The 23708-nt window shown below is 37.6% G+C and overlaps 1 protein-coding gene across 2 annotated transcripts in view; it reads left to right on the top strand.

The window, feature by feature from the left end:
• LOC134649545 (phosphatidylinositol 4-kinase beta) overlaps positions 1-23708 on the top strand; it is a 62632-nt gene that overhangs the window by 5020 nt on the left and 33904 nt on the right. The window contains exon 1 of one of the 2 annotated variants that reach the window (XM_063504314.1): positions 21912-22176. The exons of the other annotated variant lie outside the window; for it this stretch is intronic. Within the exon in view, the coding sequence (XP_063360384.1) occupies positions 22121-22176 (56 nt within the window). The 5' untranslated portion in view covers positions 21912-22120. Of the gene's footprint in view, positions 1-21911; positions 22177-23708 lie in introns of those variants that run through there. 2 annotated transcript variants of the gene reach the window in all.

The raw sequence follows: 23708 nt of genomic DNA on the forward strand, positions 1-23708 counted from the left end.
AAACCAAAACTTTAAGAATAACATAGGTCAATTTGTTGACTGGGCCACGAAGAAGGTTCGCAGAATGTAGGGCGATCTTCGACCGCGAGGTGAACGGACAGAAAGTAAAAGTGGGCGGAAAGCGCCACCCAGCCGGCTTCCTGGTCAGCCTTTTGCTTCATTACTTTCTAAACGTCGTGTCGGACGCGATAACAAAGGTCTATAAACCACTTTGATCCGTTGTGATTAAAGTTCTGTTTCTTACAAAAACATTAAAGCGAGATAACGTAAGCAATCGAAATTGCCTCTCGCTGAACTGATCGCTGTGACTGTTACATGATCAAAACACGAGAATATGGCTCTTATTACATTAGCCACTCGTGGTTAATTAGTGTCACTATATGGTTGCTTCCAATTATGTGACATGTCATCGACACCGTTGTTCGGAGAAAGTATTCAAATATAATTGCTTCAGGATCTATTATTATGCTCTTTATTCATCACCCTTCTTAGGCTAAGGCTTAAGCTTCCATTATTATTATTATTAACTGCTAACTAATGCCCTTTAACCGCTAACAAATCCCATCCGACTTTCACAGGCAGGCAGGATGCGTTGCTCAAGTTTTAAAATGTAAGCGTTCAGTACATGTCATGGACGTTACGTGTGATCAAGGTGTGCTCCGAGTTTACCGATATAAATTTTTAATCCTTTAACCCTCGGTGCGGCGCTTGGGTAACTTAACTTAAACAGAGACAAGGTGGAGAGGATATCTAATGGCGCCCGAGGCTTTGACCCGTCGGGTAATGCTCGAGATTGCTTCCACGTTCCGAGCTCTCTCCTGAGCAATGAGCATATATATATATATATATAGGTACGAGTATAGGGATGTCCGCTATCGTGACGTTAAATCGCGCGAATTTATGTACGTTTATCTTATTCGTAACTAGATAGATATTGTATTTGGGGTATCAATTTACTTACTAACCACGAAGCTCTCGACTCTCAAGTCTCTCAACTAATATAAAAATGACATACGTACCTAATATTATAAATATGGCACGAGCAAGATGGAACGTATTTGTATTGGCTAAATATACATTATTTTTATATAAATACCTATATAAAAATAAAATTAATACATATGTAATGTACCTATAAATAAGTAACTACGGTTGTGGAAGAGCGGGACGTCTCAACACAGGCATTGTAAGCCTAAAGAGAGGCCCCAGCAAATTGAAATTATAATGTCTGTAAATAGATAATAAAGATATTTTTCATTTTTTCATTTTTTTTTTCATTTTTTCAATGTGGAACTGAAAATTGTATTGATTGTAATCGAATGGAGGCAGCTGTTGCAAACATTTTGGTGTCATTTATTGCACTTCATATCTTCAAGTGGACACAGCTACTACAACGAATCGGTGCAAACACGCTTAATTAATACGTCCTTCATAAATTGAAGATCGATTTGGACGATTAGGTAGGTAGTATTAACTCCTAGTATACGTCACAGGTGCACTGCGAACATAGAAATTAGAAGATTGTATCTTAGGCTTTATACGAGTATATCTACCGCAAGAGCAATACACAATCTACGAACTTAGATTTTAATGAAAGCCTCCTAAATGAATCACGATCTTAGATTAAGCATAATAGGCTTTAGGATTCAGAGCCCGTACCATGAGTCACTGACAGTGTCAAAACTGACATATACGCTATCGAGAACGTAATTTACTCTCTATACATCTCGTTTGCACTTATATGCGAGTACGAGCGAGATGTATAGAAAGTAAATTACGTTCTCGTATTACGTTCGGCGTTTATGTCAGTGCTAAACTGATGGTAACCGTACAGTATAGAGGTAATATAATAACTATTAAAACAAGTTCTGAGGGGTCTGATCATTGTAAAGCTGTTACTTACATTATAACTTGTAAATAATATAAGCGGAAGTCCGTTGTTAACTCTTTTTAAGCTTTCATGAAAAATGCCCTTGGTCGTTTACAAGGTTGACTAATTGATGACACGATGACCGCTCGTCATCGCAAAATTCATGCTCACAATAATTCATCTGTTTTTGTAAGTACTTAATTATAGGTGCGACAATGTTTCCTTCTTTTTGTCTGCAATAACCAGTTTATTTTTGACATTTTCGCATCAAGGTTAAGGCTAAATTGCTGTCAACGTTCATTGCCGGATGAGTAATGCGTTTTTTTACCTTTATTTAACAAAGTGCTAATTACTTTAAACGTTATTGAGTAGGCGCTTCATGCATTTAAACCTCCATCGTTTCTGATGTGACAGCCATTGTGTATTCAGAGTTATGAATAAAAATAACAGGTTTTTTCGTTAGTTTTCTAGCTGGTAAAAGAAACATTGGATAATACTTACCTTATATGTATCTAATATCAAGTGTCTATGATCATTGCCACAGAACAATATTTTTTGTTTGAAGAACTACTTTAAGGTTTTCCGTAGAAAATATTAACTAATAAAAAACGTAGGTAATAAGCGAACGTTGTCCAATATCCACAGGAAGGCCTTCTAATAAAGTCTATTGAAACAATATCGGTGTATCATTCAATGAATCTAATCTAAAATGATTTGTTTGTGGCCTTCTGTCCAGTAGACAGTCCAAGGCAGCTTTATTGTTAGTAAGTATGTTTGTTCAGTCATTGGAGTATTGTCATGAAAATCGATTGTGTATTTTTAAAAAAGCTCGACTACTTAAAGCTTGCATCTTTAAATAGGTAATGCGGCCATTATCGAAAATAAACTTATCCCATGCCTTGTGGTATATGCTCGTTGCCGACCCTATTTTTAGGGTCCTACAAAACCACTCTACCACAGAATAAATAATCTACCACCAGAAAAGGGAATACCTATATCTATCACACGTGTAGGTATTAAAGGGTTAATTACCCGACTGTAAAGTTTGTGTGTAGGTAACCCGAATATATTGTGTGTTTGTTTGGGTTACTAAAGCCTTCGTCACACAGGCGCGTTTCAGGGCGCGGCGTGAGCGGGGCGCGCCGCTTTTACATACAAAACGCTCACGCCGCGCCCGGAATACGCGCCTGTGTGCCGAAGCCTTAAGCGTAAATAAAGCGTAATTATGAATAGTTGATATGGTTGAAAATATTGATTAAAGAAATATCATGATATGTAGCCAAAATAAGTACGCCATTTGTATTTTTTTATTTGTGCAATAACATGTATGAACACTATGAACTAACTTTTAAACAGATATATAACTTAAACAATAAATTTCCCGATCTGGAATTGAAAATAGTGTCAATAAGTGCCACTAATCGCAGTGTGACTAAAACCCCCTAATCGCCCCTTTGAGCACCGAGTTCTATAATTCAATTCAATTAAACTTCCCTTTGAGTCCTGGGACCGCTTGGTCCTTTGCCAAACATATCCAACAAACGAGAATCGTATTACACCTAATTAAGCCTAATCTTCATTTGATTCGGTGCTGATTAAGTTACAATTTGTCCGATTAGAACAGTTAGCGCGGAAGACGACACTTTATTGTATACACAGATGCAGTATCGTTTGCGTGACATAATCTCAAACATAATATAATTAATTTAATTTTTTAGAATCCATCAAATGTAAATTGGCCTTGGGAAATAAAACTTTCTATGTAAATGTGCCTAGACAAATTGATTAAAATTATTTAACGCAAATCTACGATTGACGACGAGTTACCTTAAAAAGAAAGTAGATAAATGGTGTTTTTTAGGGTTCCGTAGCCAAATGGCAAAAAACGGAACCCTTATAGATTCGTCATGTCTGTCTGTCTGTCCGTCTGTCTGTCCGTCCGTATGTCACAGCCACTTTTCTCCGAAACTATAAGAACTATACTGTTGAAACTTGGTAAGTAGATGTATTCTGTGAACCGCATTAAGATTTTCACACAAAAATAGAAAAAAAGCAATAAATTTTTGGGGTTCCCCATACTTTGAACTGAAACTCAAAAAACTTTTTTTCATCAAACCCATACGTGTGGGGATAGATACCCCACACGTATGGGTTTGATGAAAAAAAGTTTTTTGGATTTTGGAGGATAGGTCTTCAAAAATGATATTGAGGTTTCTAATATAATTTTTTTCTAAACTGAATAGTTTGCGCGAGAGACACTTCCAAAGTGGTAAAATGTGTGTCCCCCCCCCTGTAACTTCTAAAATAAGAGAATGATAAAACTAAAAAAAATATATGATGTACATTGTATGTAAACTTCCACCGAAAATTGGTTTGAACGAGATCTAGTAAGTAGTTTTTTTTTATACGTCATAAATCGCCTAAATACGGAACCCTTCATGGGCGAGTCCGACTCGCACTTGGCCGCTTTTTTTAAATTGAAGTGGGACATATTATATTCTGTAGGTACATATTCTGACATATTTGACAATTGACATTCTGTAATAAATGTCGTTTTATGTTTTATGGTCATACAACATAAAACGACAATAACACATCAAGAGAAAGGGAAGGGAGCGCTTTCTATAGTTTCCATACAATCACTAAGTGACCCGTCTACAGTCTACACTTAAGGACCTCTCATCCTCCCATCCTCCTTTTCCTTTCATTAGATAAAATTGGGCAAACAGTTCATATGATTACAACAAGGGTATTGCCACCAATCGTCTATGTCAATATGTACATACGATTATCGAGTGTGGCAATTCGTTTCGTAACGATTTCCGAATTTCCGCCTCTTCTGTGCGACCGATTATTTAAACACAAGCCGATGTCGAATAACGTCGCCTATAAAGTCGCCAACCTCTTATCTCCTCCAAAAGTAGTTAAAAGAGGTTTGAAACTTTAGGTATTGTTAGCTAAAGTAGCCTAATGTCTTTGAAATGGAGTTACGAGGTTTGCGATTTTAGCTGACGATAAGTGGGTATCCTCGTGACGGCTCTTCAGTTATTTTCTGTTGACCTTCTTGCCGAGAGAGCTATTGACTGTCCATTTACCTCGCCGGAAGCTGCTCGTAGATCCGGAAGTGACGCTACAATGTTGTCGACATTTGTCATTGTCGATTCGAGGCGATTCGCGTTTTTCTCGTGCTCATCGAGTTTATTGTTCGCGGATGGTGAGTAATGGTTTCGCCAGGTTGCAATTTGTGATCATTTGTTTTTAGACTAATATCGGACTAGACGTTTCCGAGTTTGGCGAGATTTAACGTGAAATTTAATTATAGATTAGGTACCTACTTCGATGGATTCTTTAAATAAAGGTAGCCATTCCCACGTTTATTTTTTTGACATGTTTTTGTACAATTAATTTAGTGAAGCGGACAACCAACTTATCGAACCTAGACTGGAAACTGCATGTACTGCTGCAGGTACCTATTGTTTGTTTGTATGTACATTTTCGTGAAACTGACTACTTATGGTAAAAAGTGTTTCTCCTACACAGGACTGGACAGGACTATTATAACTCAGTCCAAATAATGTTGTGATGTGTAATTGGCAAGCTGGACTGTGGGACGTAGACAAGGATGAGTCTAAATGGAAAATGATCCAGAACATCGCCTATATTTATAGCAACAAAATTAACCGCCCTGTGACTACTCGACATAAAACAGTCATTTTCTTTTGAAACCAGACCAATAACACTCACCCAATTTAGCGTGACTAATATTTTCTCCCAACAAAATGAGTCAATTCGAGTTAGCGATTAAAGATAGAATCGTCTGAGTCCGAGTATAAGCTGCCTCAATTACAGTTAATTGTTGACCCTTTAACGGGTGGACCATCGAGCGAAGCATGCGAGGAATGCACGCCAGTGTGCATCACAAATACAACAAAGAGCGTATGTATATTGGTATCCCTGTAAAACAACGCCCATTAAACAGCAGGCTTGTATGCTGACCGCAATTTAAGCTGATCCGTGCTCGCCTATAGAATACCTAATGGTGCTTGTCGGTGCTACAGCCTTATTTACACATTCAATTGAAATCCCAGGAAAAGCGATTAGTTCCGGTCGTTAAGCTCGTTTGGTTAGCTTTGTAACTTTAGTCAAATTAAACGAGGTGTTTAAATCTTTCTTTCCCATCGTTTGTCACGTTTTCCTGAGTGCCCTTAACGCGATGTGTAATTTTTAGACAGTTTGAAGCGGCTAATACCTTGTAAAAGTTGTAATTTTCCCTAGTCATCCTAAATCCTATTATGTGGAGACTACATTTTATCCATAATTTGACTAGAAATCTGTGTTTAGTTGCCACTTACTCTATTTGGTTGTTCGGAACTTGAACTTTATTCCCCATGCGCCTCTAGAGTGATTGCTGCTGTCGTTATTATTATCATAAACAAGTGATTGACCTCATTTATAAGATTGTTAGCTTTAATTCATAGAATTATGACAAATTCTGTTTACGCATGTTAAACTTTAGTGTTGAGGCCAGCCCACGTAAAACCGCATTATAGTGTAAATGTAAATATAAAATTTTGAACAAGTAGGTACTTTGATGCCTTTGGCAGTAAAATTAAACCGGAAAATACAAATGTATTTTCGTATTTACTATTGTATTTTGTGGTATTGTTTCACGCATAAAGGCACGCGAAAAACATATTTTGCACCATAAATAAATTAATCATGTACGTTTTTCCTATGACGTGTGGATAGTCGTGCGACGATTAGATAACTATCGACCTATAATGTAATGTAACACAGGAACGTTAAATATTATATCTTAATCGTGACTGAAATAAAATGTCAAGGCCAGAAGTCAGATGTCTCATTTCAGAGCACATGATAAGTACAGGTGGCACCTAAATTCGTCGAAATAGTTAAACTGATATTTGAACAAACTTGATGATGTAACAAAACAACAACATGCAGCCGGAAAAAGATAACGCTAGTTTTGTCTCGGTTGATGGGTAAACCAGCATCATTCCAATCGCTTTAATCGCTCTGGCGAACCAACACAAAAGCCTAATCGCATAGTTGTTATTACTGGTATCGAGATCACATTACACTGGTCAGCCGAAAAACTAGTTAGGTATACTTGCAGCCAATGAAAATACACGGCCAGTGCGTGTGCACTCGGCCCGCGGTGTCCGTGGCGACCGTGGCACGGCGCACATATGAATATGAAGCATTCGCGTCTGTCGTGACACTTACCGTGCTGTTATAGCACGCGTATATAAACGTGATTGGATGATATATTTAATTCTTAATCCCTGACTGGATTAGAGGAGGGATGTTATTAGTTTTATAAGTCTTTGTGGGGCTTGGCATCTTGGCTCCTAGGAGCTCGAAGCGACACTGTTTACTTTTTTTTACACGACTGCCCAAAGAAAGGATGAGACCTACTGTGAGTTTCACTGTTCCACCATAAATAATAATGCCTTATCTCTTTTATACGTGTTACTGAGGTGAGGTATAATCGCTATAAACCTTTAGTTGGTTTGGTTATGGAAAGTGTCATATAAAAATTATAAAATTAAACTGTATCAAGCTGAGGTTAACTTACGATTATGACAGATATAAAAAGATGATTGCATTTTATATTTGTATCGCGTTATGAAGGTACCTGATGATCTTTGATGTTTTTGCAAAGGTCATATAATTTATCGCCTCTTGCCTTCTAACAGAATTTCACGACCACGAGGAAGATGGTTAAACGCGGTTAATGTTATTGACGTGGGATTGAAGGCAACTAGATAAAAGTTATGTGGGAAGTGGGCTTCTAATGTGGGATAGTTATTCCATAGCTGGTTTTACAAGGCCTAACTTCGTGTCGTGATTTTGCTGTGCTGGGTAGTAAACGTACTGGTGCTCGACGCGGTCCCAGTACATGTGATCTTGAAACTTAAGTCATTGTCAATAGAGGTGACAGCAGGGTGGGCATTAGCATGTCGAGCACTAGTACGTTTACTGGGTTGTAGATGAAATCAAACATTTATAAGAGATATCATAAAAGGAAAAACCGAAAGACAAAACCAAGACAACTGAAGATATTTAAGCGAAACGCTCGGACCACCCACAATTTCTATAGCATATACATGTAGTTAATGCTCATTAACTAATAGGTTCTGTAAAGGTTTTTTGATGTCGCCGGTTAAGACAGTCTACTATTATTATAACAATGCCATGTTATGTTACTCTATCGATGCATGCTTATAACCAAAGACCAAAGTCTGTCGGTTTCCGATTCATAGTGACTCACGTTCACAATGAATCAAAACACCTTTAAAAATAGTTGATACATAGTGGACTTAATGAGTCAAGGCAGGACTCCGAAGATAAACTCGTCTACTGGGCAATGTTAGTAGTACTGACATAATTGACTGACTCATTATTGTACAGTCAAGATCTGTGATGTGACTGATGTGGGACGTTGAATGAAACAACTTGCTTGGAGTATCGATCTATAATGTCTTGAATAACGTCATGTAAAAGCTTATATAGGGCTAAACCAAGGGAGTGAGTGTACGCGTAGCGCACCCACTACATCTCCATTCCTTGAGAAAAAAAAATAGATTACCGTAATATAATATGTTACACTCAATAATCTATTTTTTTTTATTTAACCTGTGACATTTATGGTTCAATAATTCATGGTTGTCATTTTATATGATAATAAAATTAAAATAAGACATTAAGATAAGTAACACAAACAAAAAGTTTCTAATTTTGAAATTCTCAATATAAACATTTTTTTTTAGGTAAGTACTTATGTAAAATCAATAAAACAAATATCTTATGTTTATGTAAGCTACTCTGGAATAGCTATTTCTATAACGCGTAAACATGATGATTACAATTTAAGCATGCATATAAGTGCTTAATTTTTATAATATAATCACTTAATTACAAATTCGTGCCTTGATGACGAAACGAAACTTTCACATAATATGTATCGCTTATCTTTAGGATAATTATATTCGAAAAAATAATTTTAAATTCACACAAAGAAAGTCCATAATACTTATAAAAATCATTTTTATATCAAGTAAAAGTTCAAAAATCAATAATTAAAAAAAATATATTAAGAAATACAATAAAAAAAAATTGTCCATGCTTGTTATTTTACGTACGTAGTTTCTTTTTCATTAATTTATTATCAGAAGATTCCAGGTTCGAATCCTGGCAGGGTCGCCATGTGATGTGGGACGTTGAATGAAACAACTTGCTTGGAGTATCGATCTATAATGTCTTGAATAACGTCATGTAAAAGCTTATATAGGGCTAAACCAAGGGAGTGGGAGTGTACGCGTAGCGCACCCACTACAGATCATAAATATATATCAAATAAATCGTTTCATTAATATTTATGTCTATCGACATTGATATAACAGCGTGAATACTCTTTTCTCAGCAGGGTAGCTCCTTCTTTGTAAGACTGAATGAACACATATTTTTAGGTACACTTCATTGTAATACAGTAACGTTATACATTTAGCTAAATTTTATGATATTTATTATTGGTTTCAGGTACGAAAGCTGTCTTTATGGAAAATAGTCGAGTAAATATCTCGTATCTCGGTGAGTCTACTCTTGGTGTCATTCATATCTCATTATGATACTTTCTACTGAACTAGCTTATACTTTGATAGAGAGGATAGAGCTTTTGATACATCTCTTACAGTAATTAGTAAAATCTCAATAGGTTTTGAAAGAGTTATTGAAAATGACTAATGACATCATAACGGATGGCATATTAGCAGTCTCAGGACACATAACGGATCCATTATGCGGTGAGATCGCTTTGCTGAAGCTCATAAACATGTATACACATTTTCACCTTATTACAAATGACATAAGATCAAAAACTGTATACGCCTTTATCGAGACTAGTTTAAAGTCATACGAGAGACGAGACCATAATGCGACTTCCCACGGATTGGTATCGAGGTCGCACACGCGCCCACGATGCCGAATAAAGGTCCTATATACCTACTTGTATAGTACATTTTATATGGCTACTGTCGTAAACGAGCTAACAACGTTGTCGTGTCTTCTGGCGCTGGCGCTGTCAGACACAGACGTCAGGTAATTGATATAGAAACCACAGGATGACGTAAAACAAGTATCTTTCCTTCAGTAGGTGGCTACTAGCAGGAAAATGTAGCATAAATACGACGGATAAAATGACGAGTCTCAAAACAAAACAAGGAAAATAAAAGTATTAAGTTTAGATTTATTATTGGCTACATGGACATCCCCGTTGTTAGAAGATCAAGAAGGCAACAATTGGGTCTTTGAATCTAACTATATCTAAATCCAGAACTAAATGTTTTAAAAATACTCTTTAAATCGTATTAATAAAGTGTTATGTAAACAAGCTTTTCTGACTAGTTAAATCATCGGGCTCTATTATAGAGACTAGTGCTTCATTTCATCATGATATTATATATTCCAAAATGTGTGCTAATCTTGTAAGTTGTATGCGTCACACATTGGCAGTATTGCAGTACCCTACCCATACTTAAGAATAAAAAGAAGAGACATAATTTTTTTGTACAAATTTGGCTAATAAGAAACCATTTTTTTAATATTCCGTACACGTTCGTTCGTTTGATTCGTTAAATATGAAAATTTTGTTGGATCAGAGCGTAGACTAGCATTTTCTTTATGTATAGTGACATTGGTGACCCAGAAAATGAGGACATTCAGCCCCACCCACCCAGTTTTAACTTTCAGGGCACACCCTGTCACAAAGCCTAAGTAACAAAGGTCATAGTATCAGTTTCGATGTCTATTGATTTAATTACGCCAACCGACTTCCCAAATTGGTAGTTAAATTGGACAATTTCCTACGCCTATAAAACGTATTTATGGCAGCCCGTAAAGACCCTATTATCCCAGCTTGATTCATGTCAAATGTCGACAACAATTTGTTGAGATTAAATATAAACTGAGATACGTCGCCTGGTCTCCGGGGAGAATAAGAGGGGCCACAATGGACGGAAACCATCAATCAGTGACCCCCAGGCCGAGAGGCCGCGTAACAACACCCGGTGTCCACGGGTGCCATTGTAAAATACTCGGAGTTCGAATATCCAAGCCCATCTCGAGTTGCTATATCACTTGTTCACTGCTTCAACTTCTGACTTTCTAGTACGCTTTTCTCTCCGATATTTTTCACAATCTGCGACGCATCCTTTTAATAATTTTCTTTTGGACTTTTTTGCGACCAATTATGTTATGAGCTATTGCTGACTTTACTGCTTTGTCACGAAACAATTATTACTGAGTTGATTGATTTGTCAGCATTTTTCTTTTAGTTCTTATCTTTTAAAATAAGTTTAGGATTATAATTGTGTTAAAATGACGATATGCTTTTTTTTGTCGCTAGAGAGAGGCTTTATTTACTTTTTTTACAAATAACGCAATTGATTAGAATCCGTCCGTTGTTTTCAAGTTTCATTAAAAAGAATCGATAATCGATAAATATAATATGTATTACTTTCAAATTTTCAGTTACATATGTACGCATAAGCCTACGACCTTACTTTGCATTCGGAAGTGGCAACACTGGCAATTGGCGAGTTAGCCAGGTTTAGTTTCGCCGCGCCTTGTTTGACAAGGCCGAAATGCCAGCGGCTATGGCTGCCCAAAATTGCTCTCATGCCTTCTCATTGAGGTAAAGCATTTTGCGAAACAGTACAAACATTTTCTACTTAAATTTTTCTTTCACTAAGCTGAAATGCTCACAAGTCCCACCACCTGTATCATGACTGTTCTACCTAAAAATAAAGACTAGGTACCTAATGAGAAAATACCCAAAATATTACTTCACAAAAATGACAATTTAAAACAAGAAAGGCGGCGGAACTCGCGTCGAGAATGGCGATCTCAACGTAAATATTCAAAGAATAATTAGATCGCGCCGGTGGTGAATGGTAGTCTTAATTGTAGCAGTATTTTAGGGAAACTTTGAGGCACTGCTTTCGCCGTGGGACATCCATTGTACGTTAAAAATAAGTTTTACTCGTGTTCTATTAATACCGTAAATTGTCTTGTAGTAGGCACATGGCCGGGCGGCGCGAATTGGTTTCATTTGGGGACGGCGGAGGGCGTAGACAAACTGCTTACGCTAGTGGGCTGAACTGAAAACCGTAAACCGAAATAACAAGGGCAGTACACACGATACGTGTACACGTACTAATTACTATTCATAGTGCTTGTTGCTAGGCCTACATAAATAAAGTATATTTTGAATTTGAATTTGATAACCCTGCGTCACTCAAATGGCAAGGTTAACAATAGAATTGATTTCTGTTCTGATCTCGCACTACTGGTAATGTGGGCGACCTCGTTTGGCTTTTTCAATGCAAAATACACTGTAATCCGCTCTACCTGTATTTCTATGTGGCGTTCGAGGGCTATTTTTGCACGAGTGAAGAATATTTATATTGTGTTCGTGCACCGACACCCACGCCTGTGCATTAGCTTACATGGGAATTATGTTTTCATGCGTATTCGTAGTTCATAATATAAGAGTCACACGCGGACAAACAAGAACTTAACCCCGATGACCTTAAAGATCAAAACAGACGGGCATGCTTTTAGCATTTCGATCACATCACACGTTGCTTTTATTTATATGATCTCATGACTGCGTCAGTTTCAGCTTTGAGATAAAGATACGCAAACTCTTATTAATGTCTGGATGTTTTTTTGATTATTTTAACATTGACAAGGTGCTCATGACCATCGCAAGATTATAATAGCCATTCAAGCGTATTAGACTCATTTTATTATGAACTCCATTATAATTTATAGTGCACTTAAGGCACTATCGCAACATCCATTAAGATACAATTACTGTACATAATCTACCATCAGCGGCCGGCGGAAACCGTGATTGTCGCAGTTCCTCCTATTGTCCCAGTCAGAGAGACTGGGGCTTTCGCGGGATTTCTATCGCTTAAACAGCGTTTAATTGCTGTCATCAGTCAACTGTTCCGCTTCGTCAGCTTTGTTTGTCTTTGGAACCATGACTCCATAAAACGACAGACATGCCGAAGGCCAAATCGCGGCTATCCGTCAACAATAATTCCAAGTCAGTTTCATTTGTTTTTATTAGAATTTCGTATAATTCAGCTTCCGTATAATTTCTCTTGTTTGGTGTGCATGCTTTGTCCAAATACTGAGTGCTTTTTTATGGACATTCCTTTACGTGTTTGGGCAAGGGCGTCACTGATGTAATAACATTAGGGTCGATTCATTTCCAAGCGACGTTCAAGCCTCTCTGAGGACTTCCCTCGAAAATGGGTAATCATTATTGATAAGATACGTTTTTGTTTATTTTACTAAATAGCATTGAAGAATAGATAGTTCCGTCATTTAGTAATTTTTAGGGTTCCGTACCCAAAGGGTAAAAACGGGACCCTATTACTAAGACTCCGCTGTCCGTCCGTCCGTCCGTCCGTCCGTCTGTCACCAGGCTGTATCTCACGAACCGTGATAGCTAGACAGTTGAAATTTTCACAGATGATGTATTTCTATTGCCGCTATAACAACAAATACTAAAAACATAATAAAATAAAGATTTAAGTGGGGCTCCCATACAACAAACATGATTTTTGACCGAAGTTAAGCAACGTCGGGCGGGGTCAGTACTTGGATGGGTGACCGTTTCTTTTGCTTGTTTTGCTCTATTTTTTGTTGATGGTGCGGAACCCTCCGTGCGCGAGTCTGACTCGCACTTGGCCGGTTTTTTTGTACGTATCTATTATATCCAATGAAATAACGAAAAGCCATTAGCAATTCCCACAACTAATTAATATTTAGGGATAACCCCTCAAGGAAAGATCCTTTGTTCAAAAATGAGTCTTGTCTTGTTTTGCTTTCGTTCAAAGGTCTAATTTTCGTAAACTGTATAATCTATTGTTCTAACTTGCTTTAATTGTCTTCAACTAACTTCAGATCGGGCCCGTTTGTATTTACTACAACTTCGTCAAAGGACTATTTGTTTACAGAAAGCGTCTGACGTCATGTCATGAGTTCCGGATGCAGTAGGAATGGTAGTATCTCTGAACGTCATTTATAATCACTCCGTCATGCTGCTTGCATTTTACATTCTATTGTGTCCGAAGGAAGTTCGTGATAATTGCCCTTTATTACGTGCAATGGAAGGAAAGGAAGTAGGGTCTATAAACGTACAAATTACTTTATGTGAAGGGACAGTCTATTTTGATGATTGGTGACGGAAACCCTAAATGCGTGGTGTTTCGAAATGACCGTGGAATAACAACTACGTGTAGCTTCGTTTTGTCATTATGTTTTTCTTCCTTTTTTTCCAATATTTATTTTATAATCGCTTTGTCTCTCTATCACTCTTCCATATTAGTGTGACAGTGACAGTTGCGTTTCGTTCGCTACGTAGCGTTAGCGATTGGCATGTTGTCTACGGGGCCTGAGGGCCTACCGCGAACCACGTTCGACGTGTTACATCCCTGTCACACTTACGTACGAATTTACAAGTGCGACAGAGAGGCAACACGTCGAACGTGGTTCGCGGTAGGCGCTCTGAATAGTTCCCCGGGCGATCGACGTAATCCAATTTGTCGCGAGCTCACTCGTCGGTTTCATGGACAAATAACCCAATTTACTTCACATTGTCTCTACTGTCTCTATCCTGCGTCGACACTCGACACATATTGCAATATCAATTTCATGTATGCCACTACAAATCAGACCAAGACATTGTAAACTTCCTGAGTTTGGAAAAAGGTTTTCATCCTAAATGCATCCTAAATTTTTAATTTGATCTGAAATCTTTGCCCAATTTGTGTATTTAATCACGTGATTATGCCATACTTGTAGTATCGGTTAAACTTTTCTCTTATCACATCCACGAGGCAAAGATCTATTGTTTCTTTATCATTGCGTAAAATATTTAATCCATTGTCGATGGTTATTCAAGCAAGAGTCATTATTCTGGTCGAACAACACTAATATTTAAATCACATTCAGTTAAATATTTATTTTTTAGTTCAGAAGGTACCTACTTAGTAGCCTAAACCTAACTAAACAAAAAAGTTAGTGTTCATTACTTACACGGGTATAACTGGGTCGGAATAGATTTAGGGTACAAGGGCTTTAGGTCGGGAATTATGGCTGATTGAACAATCCTAATTCGGGGATTCATACAGAATAAGCTAGTTAGTGGCTATGTAGTAAATGAGGGTGTTGTCACTGGGTCTGAGCTGGATAACGTAATACATAATTAAAAATTCACATACGTATTACAAACTACGAGTTGCGTATCCGCCGCATATTTTAAGTCGCCGTTGTTATGCAATAGTGAATAGCCAATTACAACTTAACGATATATAAGTTTGATCATATTTTTTTACGAATTAAGGATTAACAATCTATTTTAATGGTTTAATTTTATTTCTGCTGGAAAAGCAATAAACCTGCCATAAACCCTGCCTGTAGTATTCAAGAGGTGCTTGGGGAGGTTTCATGTTATCCAAGAAGTCTGTTGAATTTAATACGTAGTCTCCTCTTGAGAACACTTAGGACGGCTAAAGATACAATACTCTCACCTGACAAAACATTTGTAATTGAATTTCAGTTAATTAGAATTTTAAGTAACTCCCGTTATAGGCCGTTACCAAGGTTACTTTAATTAATTGATCTTGTTTTAAAAGAACCTTGTTTGACTTTGGTATAGTTTTAGGAATAACTTTCAAATTAAAGATACTTTAATTACGCAAAAACATGTTAAAGATGTCGACATTGGCTGTCTGTGTGACCTTCCTGACCGTGAGTCAGGACCTGACTCACGGTAAGGAAGGTCACACAGAATGCAGATAGGGTCACCCCTATCTGCATATATTTTTCTTATCCTAAGGCTTGAGCAAGTCTAATTATTATTATATTTCTTTTAAAATCAAATCCTGGATACGCTCAAAACGGTGTGCAAATTTGGTGCAATCTCCCCGCGCAATCGACAGATGGCCCGATGTACTACAATTCGAACCAATCCGCGTTTCGCGCCGCGCCGGCAGCTGTACACACAACCGCACCTTGCATATGCGATGTGGTATCGTCATGTTTTTTTTTTGTAAAAAAGTAACATGACATATTAAGAATCATCATCTTCATCTCACTTTCACGTATTCAATTACCACATCCAATCTTTTATTACCAGGTATAGAGATATATAGTTAGTTAAATACTTCGCAAGATTCAAACGTGTTAGTTTAGAAATAAGTAAGAGATTGGTAACTAGATTGAGAAATTCTGCTTACGACCAAGGAATACCAAGGAAATTGAGTAAATATTATTGTAATTTGGGTCGGGTCACTAATAATAACTAATTTTTACTTTTGGTCTTTAAGTGGTTACCTTAAATAGACATTAACATTAAAAGTAATGTTAGTATTAGAATTGTATTTTGCGGGACAGTTTTACATAACTTGAGATTTGATAAGTAACGACTGATGAAATCGGTTCAGTTTCTTTTGAAGCTTTTTACCATTTATAAAACTAATTTCGGTGACGTTGCTATGATTAGTAGGTACCCATATCCAATATGAACTCTTCCTGTCTTTCTATTTATACACGCACTGGCATCGGGAATAATCCATCTCTGCGATCATTCTCACGTTACTCTCGTCCCAAAGGGATCGATTTATTCGTAATTGCATCCGACACCAGCATCGACTTTCTCTGAATTATTAAGTACCCGCGATGACATGTTGTTTTATCTATTCGCTAGGTGCACGACTGGTGCTGCCCTCATTTTGGCGGACTTTCTACGTTAAATCTTATGGAGTAAAATTAGTTCAAGCGGCTGCCGCTAGTACTAATGGCGGACATTCTATAAGATTACCTGTGTTTGTGACGATCAGCGCCACTTCCCCCTCCACCGACTTCGCACCTTGCCAATATGCGTGTCGGGTCACCAGGCCCTTTTTCAGGTCGGCGCTTGAACGACACGCTTATTTTATATCCCTGAATTATTCTACTTGAATATGTCGGTCGGTCAAGCCAACTCGTGTAATATTCGAGGCGTGGTATGGAAAATGTTACTTCGTGATTTTTATAATTATTTAGACCAGGCGGTCTAGCATGAGTTGCGTTCTCGTATGGACTCGCGCGCGAGAATGCAACTTATGCTAGACCGCCAGGTACTAATAGTTTTCATCTACACCACACTCAGTTATTTTATTTAATTGAACGGGACGCAATTGCGTTTTCTAAAAATTTTACTAAAACATGTATTTACTTTTAGTAATTTAGTGTCACTATTTTTACTTTCAATGAAATAACTGTCACAAGTTCACAAATCACAACTATATCATGTTATCATCAATATTTTGTGGTGTGTACTTTTATTTTTGAAAATGAAAAGTCTTTGATGTGACTTTTTCAATTACAACGAGCAATCCTTGATGACGATATTTAATTCAAGTTTATTTATTTATTAGAACTCATTAATTTTAAATATTTTCTAATTTTGTCGCCTTTTTGTCTCATGTAGTGACTAAAAAGAGAACATTTGTGAAATTTGTTTTCAAGTGCAATTAAATAATAAGCGGTATACTTATTCAGTCGTTTGCCAAATTGAGGTTGCTTGAGGTCACCACGCTGTCACTTAGTTAACTAAAAGTTAACTGAACTTTCTTCGGCTTAACAATCGTGTGGGTAGAGTTCGTAGTGGCCAGTGTGGTTATTTACTTACTTGTTATATGTAATATGTGTCTTTAAGCAGATTGACCATATAGCAATTTCTATTTTTTTTTTATAAAAAATACTCTATATATTTAAATCTACCTTTTTATATTTTGTACCTAAACATTAGAGATTTCATGAAATTATAATAGTCGAAAAAGAGTGTTCGGTGGTAGCCTGCATAAGTTCAGTGTAATTTAATATCAGAATTAAGTGTTAATTCTTCACAATGCATGTGCATATGTCACATAAATGAATACTCTGCACGAAGAAGCCGTAGCAGTTAAGGAACCAGGGTACTGCAAATTGGTTGAATAGGCTTCTGTGTTATTGGATTGTGACGGCATAGCGTTCAGAAATATCGATAGAGGCTTATTTGGCGACCGATATGCACCTAATCTGAAGGCACGTGTTCCTCAGCAATGTTGGCATAAAGAAAACACCAATCTCCGTCTATGTTTAGATTCCTTTAGAAGATAATTCATCGGGCAGATTAAAGTCAACATAATCTTACCCTTCTTAATAAGAGTTATTTTCTCTCATAAAACTTCGCTGGGTCCGGAACTCAACCATAAAACAGGAAAGTGTTTTTCATCTTCGTTTATTTCCTCTGGCCCTGGAATACGAAGGTTCTATTAAATATTCTGAGTCCCTAAAATCCACTTGTTGTTCAATCTATGTTACGATCTGAAGTTCCAGGTGGCTTGCTTATTTAATAGTTATGCTAAGCGATACTTTAATTAGTTATTGCGCCGTTAAACCATTGCTTCAACGATACGCGTGTACAAAGTTAGTAGAGTAATTCCCAGTGGGTCAAGGTTTGCCTAATGCTGTAATACCAGCGGCTACAGTGTCTTTGGCTAAACATTCTCTAATGAAGGATTCTGAATTACAATGCGCCTGAACGCTGGTATTGTTTGAATGCAGAACATAATTTTAGATGTTAATGGTGATTTACATCACGGTCAACTTTAGAATTGGATATCGTGGAGTTATAGTAGGTAACTACAATTGCGTTATGTAGTTAAAACATTCGGATTTACTTAAATAATTACGTAATATACATTTTGGAGGCAGAACACGTGAAATTTCGCACAGAAAGTGTAGCGAACATCGCAACTCCGCAAGGTCGGCGGGCGTTCACTTTCGCGCTATTTGGCAAGCACGTAACACCTTAAATTTAATGTTCACAATCATGAGAGGCTTTTAAGAAATTACTTAACCACCCCGAGGAGCGTAACATAGCAGTAACTAGGAACTTTACCGACATTAAGATAAGATAAACAACTCGGTTACAGCATTAACATGTTCTCTTTCTCGAATCCATTTATTTGACAAATGTTGAAGGTGCTGCTGTTGTCACTAATAATGCATTAACTCATACGGTTATTTGACAAATACATTTGGTATACATGTGGATTAGATAATCTAAAATGCTCAGGTGCCAACGGTAAGAGCTATGCTATGAATTATGACAATGCTTTGCCTTTACGAATTTCAGGAAATTTCATTTAAAAACACCTTCGGCATCAACCTTGTTTAATAGTAACAAAAAATTGTACTATATTTCGAAATACACATGTATTATATGAATCTTTGTTTCGTTATCAATGAACAATGCCAACCATAAACGTTTATATCTTTCATTATTTCTACGGACCAAGAAATCAGTTGTTAGAAGCCATGCGTTCTTTTCTCCAATCACCCAATGGCCAGAACAATGCGCTCGGGCGTAGAGTCGAATCAATCCAACCATTGTTTGGCTTATTGACGTCATTCCTGTTGAGAACTCGGCTTGTCTGGTGGCCCGATTTTTTTACTGACGGATTAATTGCATTTTTGTTCAATGAAATCGAATTCGGATTAAAGACACACGTTACCTAGATAGGCTCTGCGAAAACCATTGGAGTATTAGGCATTGCTGTAGGTAGCTTAATTCGGTTGGAGACCATTTTGAGTGTGTGTCTATATTGTAATAATTTTCCTTCAAACTACCGTCAAATTTAGTAAACGCTTGTTGTAGGTTTCCTTTCCTTGGGCATTTGTCTCATTTTGTTTAGAAGTTTGTTTGGTATCTTATATTGATTTTCTATTTCTGATTTTTACGCATGAGTTGTTTGTTTTTGTTTGGTATCTTATATTGATTTTCTATTTCTGATTTTTACGCATGAGTTGTTTGTTTTCCAAGGATCGCTGATTTTCATTACAAATGTGAGATGTGAGTCTTCGTCATGTGCCGTTGGCAAATGACATTACGCTTATTACTTATTAGGAAAGGTGGCTCAGAATTGAATATAATCAGTAGAACATTCAACAGAATATTTGTTTGCGTGGATTCGTTGGACTCTATGAACCAATCAAAATCAATATACCCACAGTTAATTGACATTATTTTATTGGTTCTATTGAAGAGTTGCATTTTCGTCATACTTTTTGTTTATGGGTCGTGTTAATTGGTTTTATTTATTTATTGGCATATATTGCTGCAACTTTGCTGGCTGATGTTTCACTTTCCTCGGCGTATTACATAAAGTTAAAGTATTGAATGGTATAAGTCAAATCCATGGTGTAAGAAATCCGCTACGCCGTTGGATCTAGTTCAATCACGCGCCTGGCTTGTGATGATTTCATTTTCTGAATGCGTGATTCCTTGCCATTATCTAATAAACAAATTTGAGCAGAGATGATCGGCTGGCATGCAAGGCCACACCAGAGTTCTACTGTGTGTCCATTGATAGTGGCTCCATTGCCCGAGCCCGAGCCCAATGATCTGTCACGGTGACCGATCACACTTTGCTATAAATAAATTTGCCTTTATCGCTCCCAGAGTATATCTCTTGAATTTGCAGACGATGACGTTGGTATGGTTTTAAACATTAATTGAAATGGCAATAAAAACCGTCTATTGGCTCAACTCCATGAAGTAAGGTCGGCGCCTAATACTAGCGATAATTGGTCGATTGTTCCTGGCATGTGTAATGATATTAGCAATTAACTGAATTGATTGATATCGGTTGGTAAAGTTTTTTTATTCATCTTAATGAACTCCTTAAAGGGCTTCTTTAGGGGCAAGACCCTGGCAAATCACGCAATTAACGATTCCATTTCCATTACTAGCTAGGTTCCTAACCTGTGTTTACGTAACTGCGAACTGACTAACTACGACGAGTACGTGTGGCAGTTAGAAATCCGATTCCTACCCACTTCCCATTCGTGAGACTTATTTGCGAATGAATAGAACGGTTTTCACTCTGTCTGCATTTCCACGTGCTTAGATCCCATTAGCCCGCCATGTTCGGAATCCGATAAATGCTCTTCCGAGCTGCGACTCCATCAACGCCACATGTGTTTCACATATGCCCCGGCCCTTACTCGATAATGTTCCAAAAATAACCGATGTTAATTCGCTCCCCACTCGCGCTGCGTCGGAATGCTTGCTCAGTAAGTGGCCATAACACTTCCACTTCCTCTACTTTCTTGATTGGGTGAATATGCGTCCGTGTTGAGAAAGCCTCTAGGCGGTCGCGCCGCCCGTGCCAGATGGCTCTTCTGAAATTGATAGTTTAACTAGCGATAGAGATTTACAGGGTCGTCGTCCGCTTTCTCCCAAATGTTGGTACGCGTTTACAAATTCAGCGTTATGTCATCACGTCTGTCTATGCGCTTCGTAATGGGACAGATGGCCACTACTGAATACAAACAAGTGTTAGTTCTACTTTTATATGAGCCAACTTTGTTTACGAGCATAACTGTTTCTCTTTAATATTCCTTGCGCGGAACGCTAATGCGGCACATTCCTCATAAGGTAGCGATATGAACACCTGTTGATATCCCAAGAATACAAATATGTTACGAGTGCTCGTGTAGATATTAGAGTCCTATGCTCGCACGTATGAAGAAATCGCGTCATTGAACCTTTGAACACAATTTCGAGTGACGTGGGCGAGTTTCTCGACGGCGGGAATTGTTTTTTTGACAATGAAGTATAATTTGTTGTTAAGCTCCCTCGTTAAGTACACGTGTGCCTACGTCAGTTTGCGCAAGTGTGTTTTATGTGCGTCCATAGAAACCAGTTTTCACGTAAATTCCGACACCCGTGAAGTCGGTCGGGGAAATCTTTGGGCCGCGAATCTTTGTTTACTGTTGTTGTTCAGTGGTGGAGTTTAGGCTAGTAGCGTAATCGAGGCGATCCTTGTACAATCGACGACACAGCGTTGGAAACGATTCTATTTCTTATTGTTATGGTCGAACCGTTGATATTGGCGTATTGTGTTGGCGTGGTAGAGTATTCGAATGGTATGCCGCGGCGTTCTGATGCGTTGCGTAAAACAGTACGCCCCTCGCGGTTCTCGGGAACAGACGTGCGTTCCGTTTGAGAAACTGTTTACATTCGCGCCAATAATGCCTCTTGGATTGTCAGTGTTACAATAATGTTTGTGTGAAGTCTTGGGAATATCACGGTGACCAGTGCTAAGTGTATCGGAAATGGTTAGGAAAATAGTTGTCGTTGGACTGCAGTACTATGAGGACCCGTTCTATAAGTATGTATTAGGTATTCCATAATCCACTTACGATATCAACGCTATTATTTATGAGTGTAAACTAGATTTATGATGTATGTACTTTACATATGACTGGCCTTTGGTCGCGGAACTCCAGGAGAAATAAATACTAATTTAAGTAGGTAGGTTTTGAAAGCTTAGGTCTGTTAATAGAAATCCCCTGGAGGAATAAATTGGGTAGCATTTGTTTTATATGTGTTTTGGCCTTTATCCCTCATAAACGTAACTTATGTTGTACAAGTGGGACATATCTAATATACCCGTGTAAAACATTCATCGATTATCCAGGTTTAGAGCACACGGGGAAAAAACGTGTTCTCCACATAATGCCATGTCATTAGTGTCATTACCAACAAGTCTTACCTAGGTTACCTAGGTAATAGCTACCTACCTAAGTTTTATTCATGTCGCATGCTGGGGAAATAGTCATTTCTTTTGTTCAGATGTCTATAATTCCACACGAATTAACCATTTTCACACAACTGATTGACGCACACACGGAATAAAATGTAATGAATGTTTGTCACTTCAAGTCGAAGAGTCCAAAGTAGGTATCAAGCCCTGGCTCGTTTGCAAGCATTTTTAAAATAAGATACAATCGACATATAAAATCTCTTATTACTAAAGAACGCGTATGTCCTAGCGAGAGTAGACCGAATTTCCATTAAATAACTGTGTAATATGTATATTGGGCGGTCTACGTCGAATCAAAGCAGATTTACGCATTTGAATCCTATTGTAAACAAGTGGAAAACGTATTGGTACTCTCTGACGTCCAACGCGTCCAACCTACTTCTCCCTATTAATATAATACTTTACCCCGTAAAATATGCCTTTTATATGTCTAATGATGACTACTTACATAATGCTATTTAAGGACAAGTGATACCATATCCAAAATATCAACAAAACTATCTAGGAATATTTAGGTATATGCATAAAGCGTGACAGTTGTACAGTCGCCATCAGATATATCGGAGCGACCGAGGTGTTCACAATATCAGAACACGCACTCTAACGCCTTGACAATAGAGACGTGTTCAGATATTTGTGAGCGCCTTGGCCGCTCCGATGTATCTGATGGCGACTGTATGTGGTATTGATTGTTTATAAACAAAATTAGAAATAACACACCTGCACCGGTCTGCAATACCAGAAATAATAAAAGGCAAACTTGATTTCGCTTGCCGGAATTCCGGAAACCGGAAAAATAAAAATATCTACGCCACCAACACGACAAAACATAAATATCTATTGACACATGAGTAGTTTTTTTTAAAGCTACAAGTTACAATTTCTCTGTTTGCCTATTTTTTCAACATCTAGTCTATATGTATATTTGTTAGAAAAAGAGGCAAACAGCGAAATCGTAACATATATCTACCTTTATGGGCTTTATAAAATGTGACCCTACTCAATAACATTGTTGTTGTTAATTTTATTATCTTGATAAGATAATTGACACTCGAATCTGATATCTGTGTGCTGTAATCATGTTATATTTATTATTC

Source organism: Cydia amplana, chromosome 7, assembly GCF_948474715.1.
Source record: "Cydia amplana chromosome 7, ilCydAmpl1.1, whole genome shotgun sequence".
In the NCBI taxonomy this organism is placed as follows: domain Eukaryota; kingdom Metazoa; phylum Arthropoda; class Insecta; order Lepidoptera; family Tortricidae; genus Cydia; species Cydia amplana.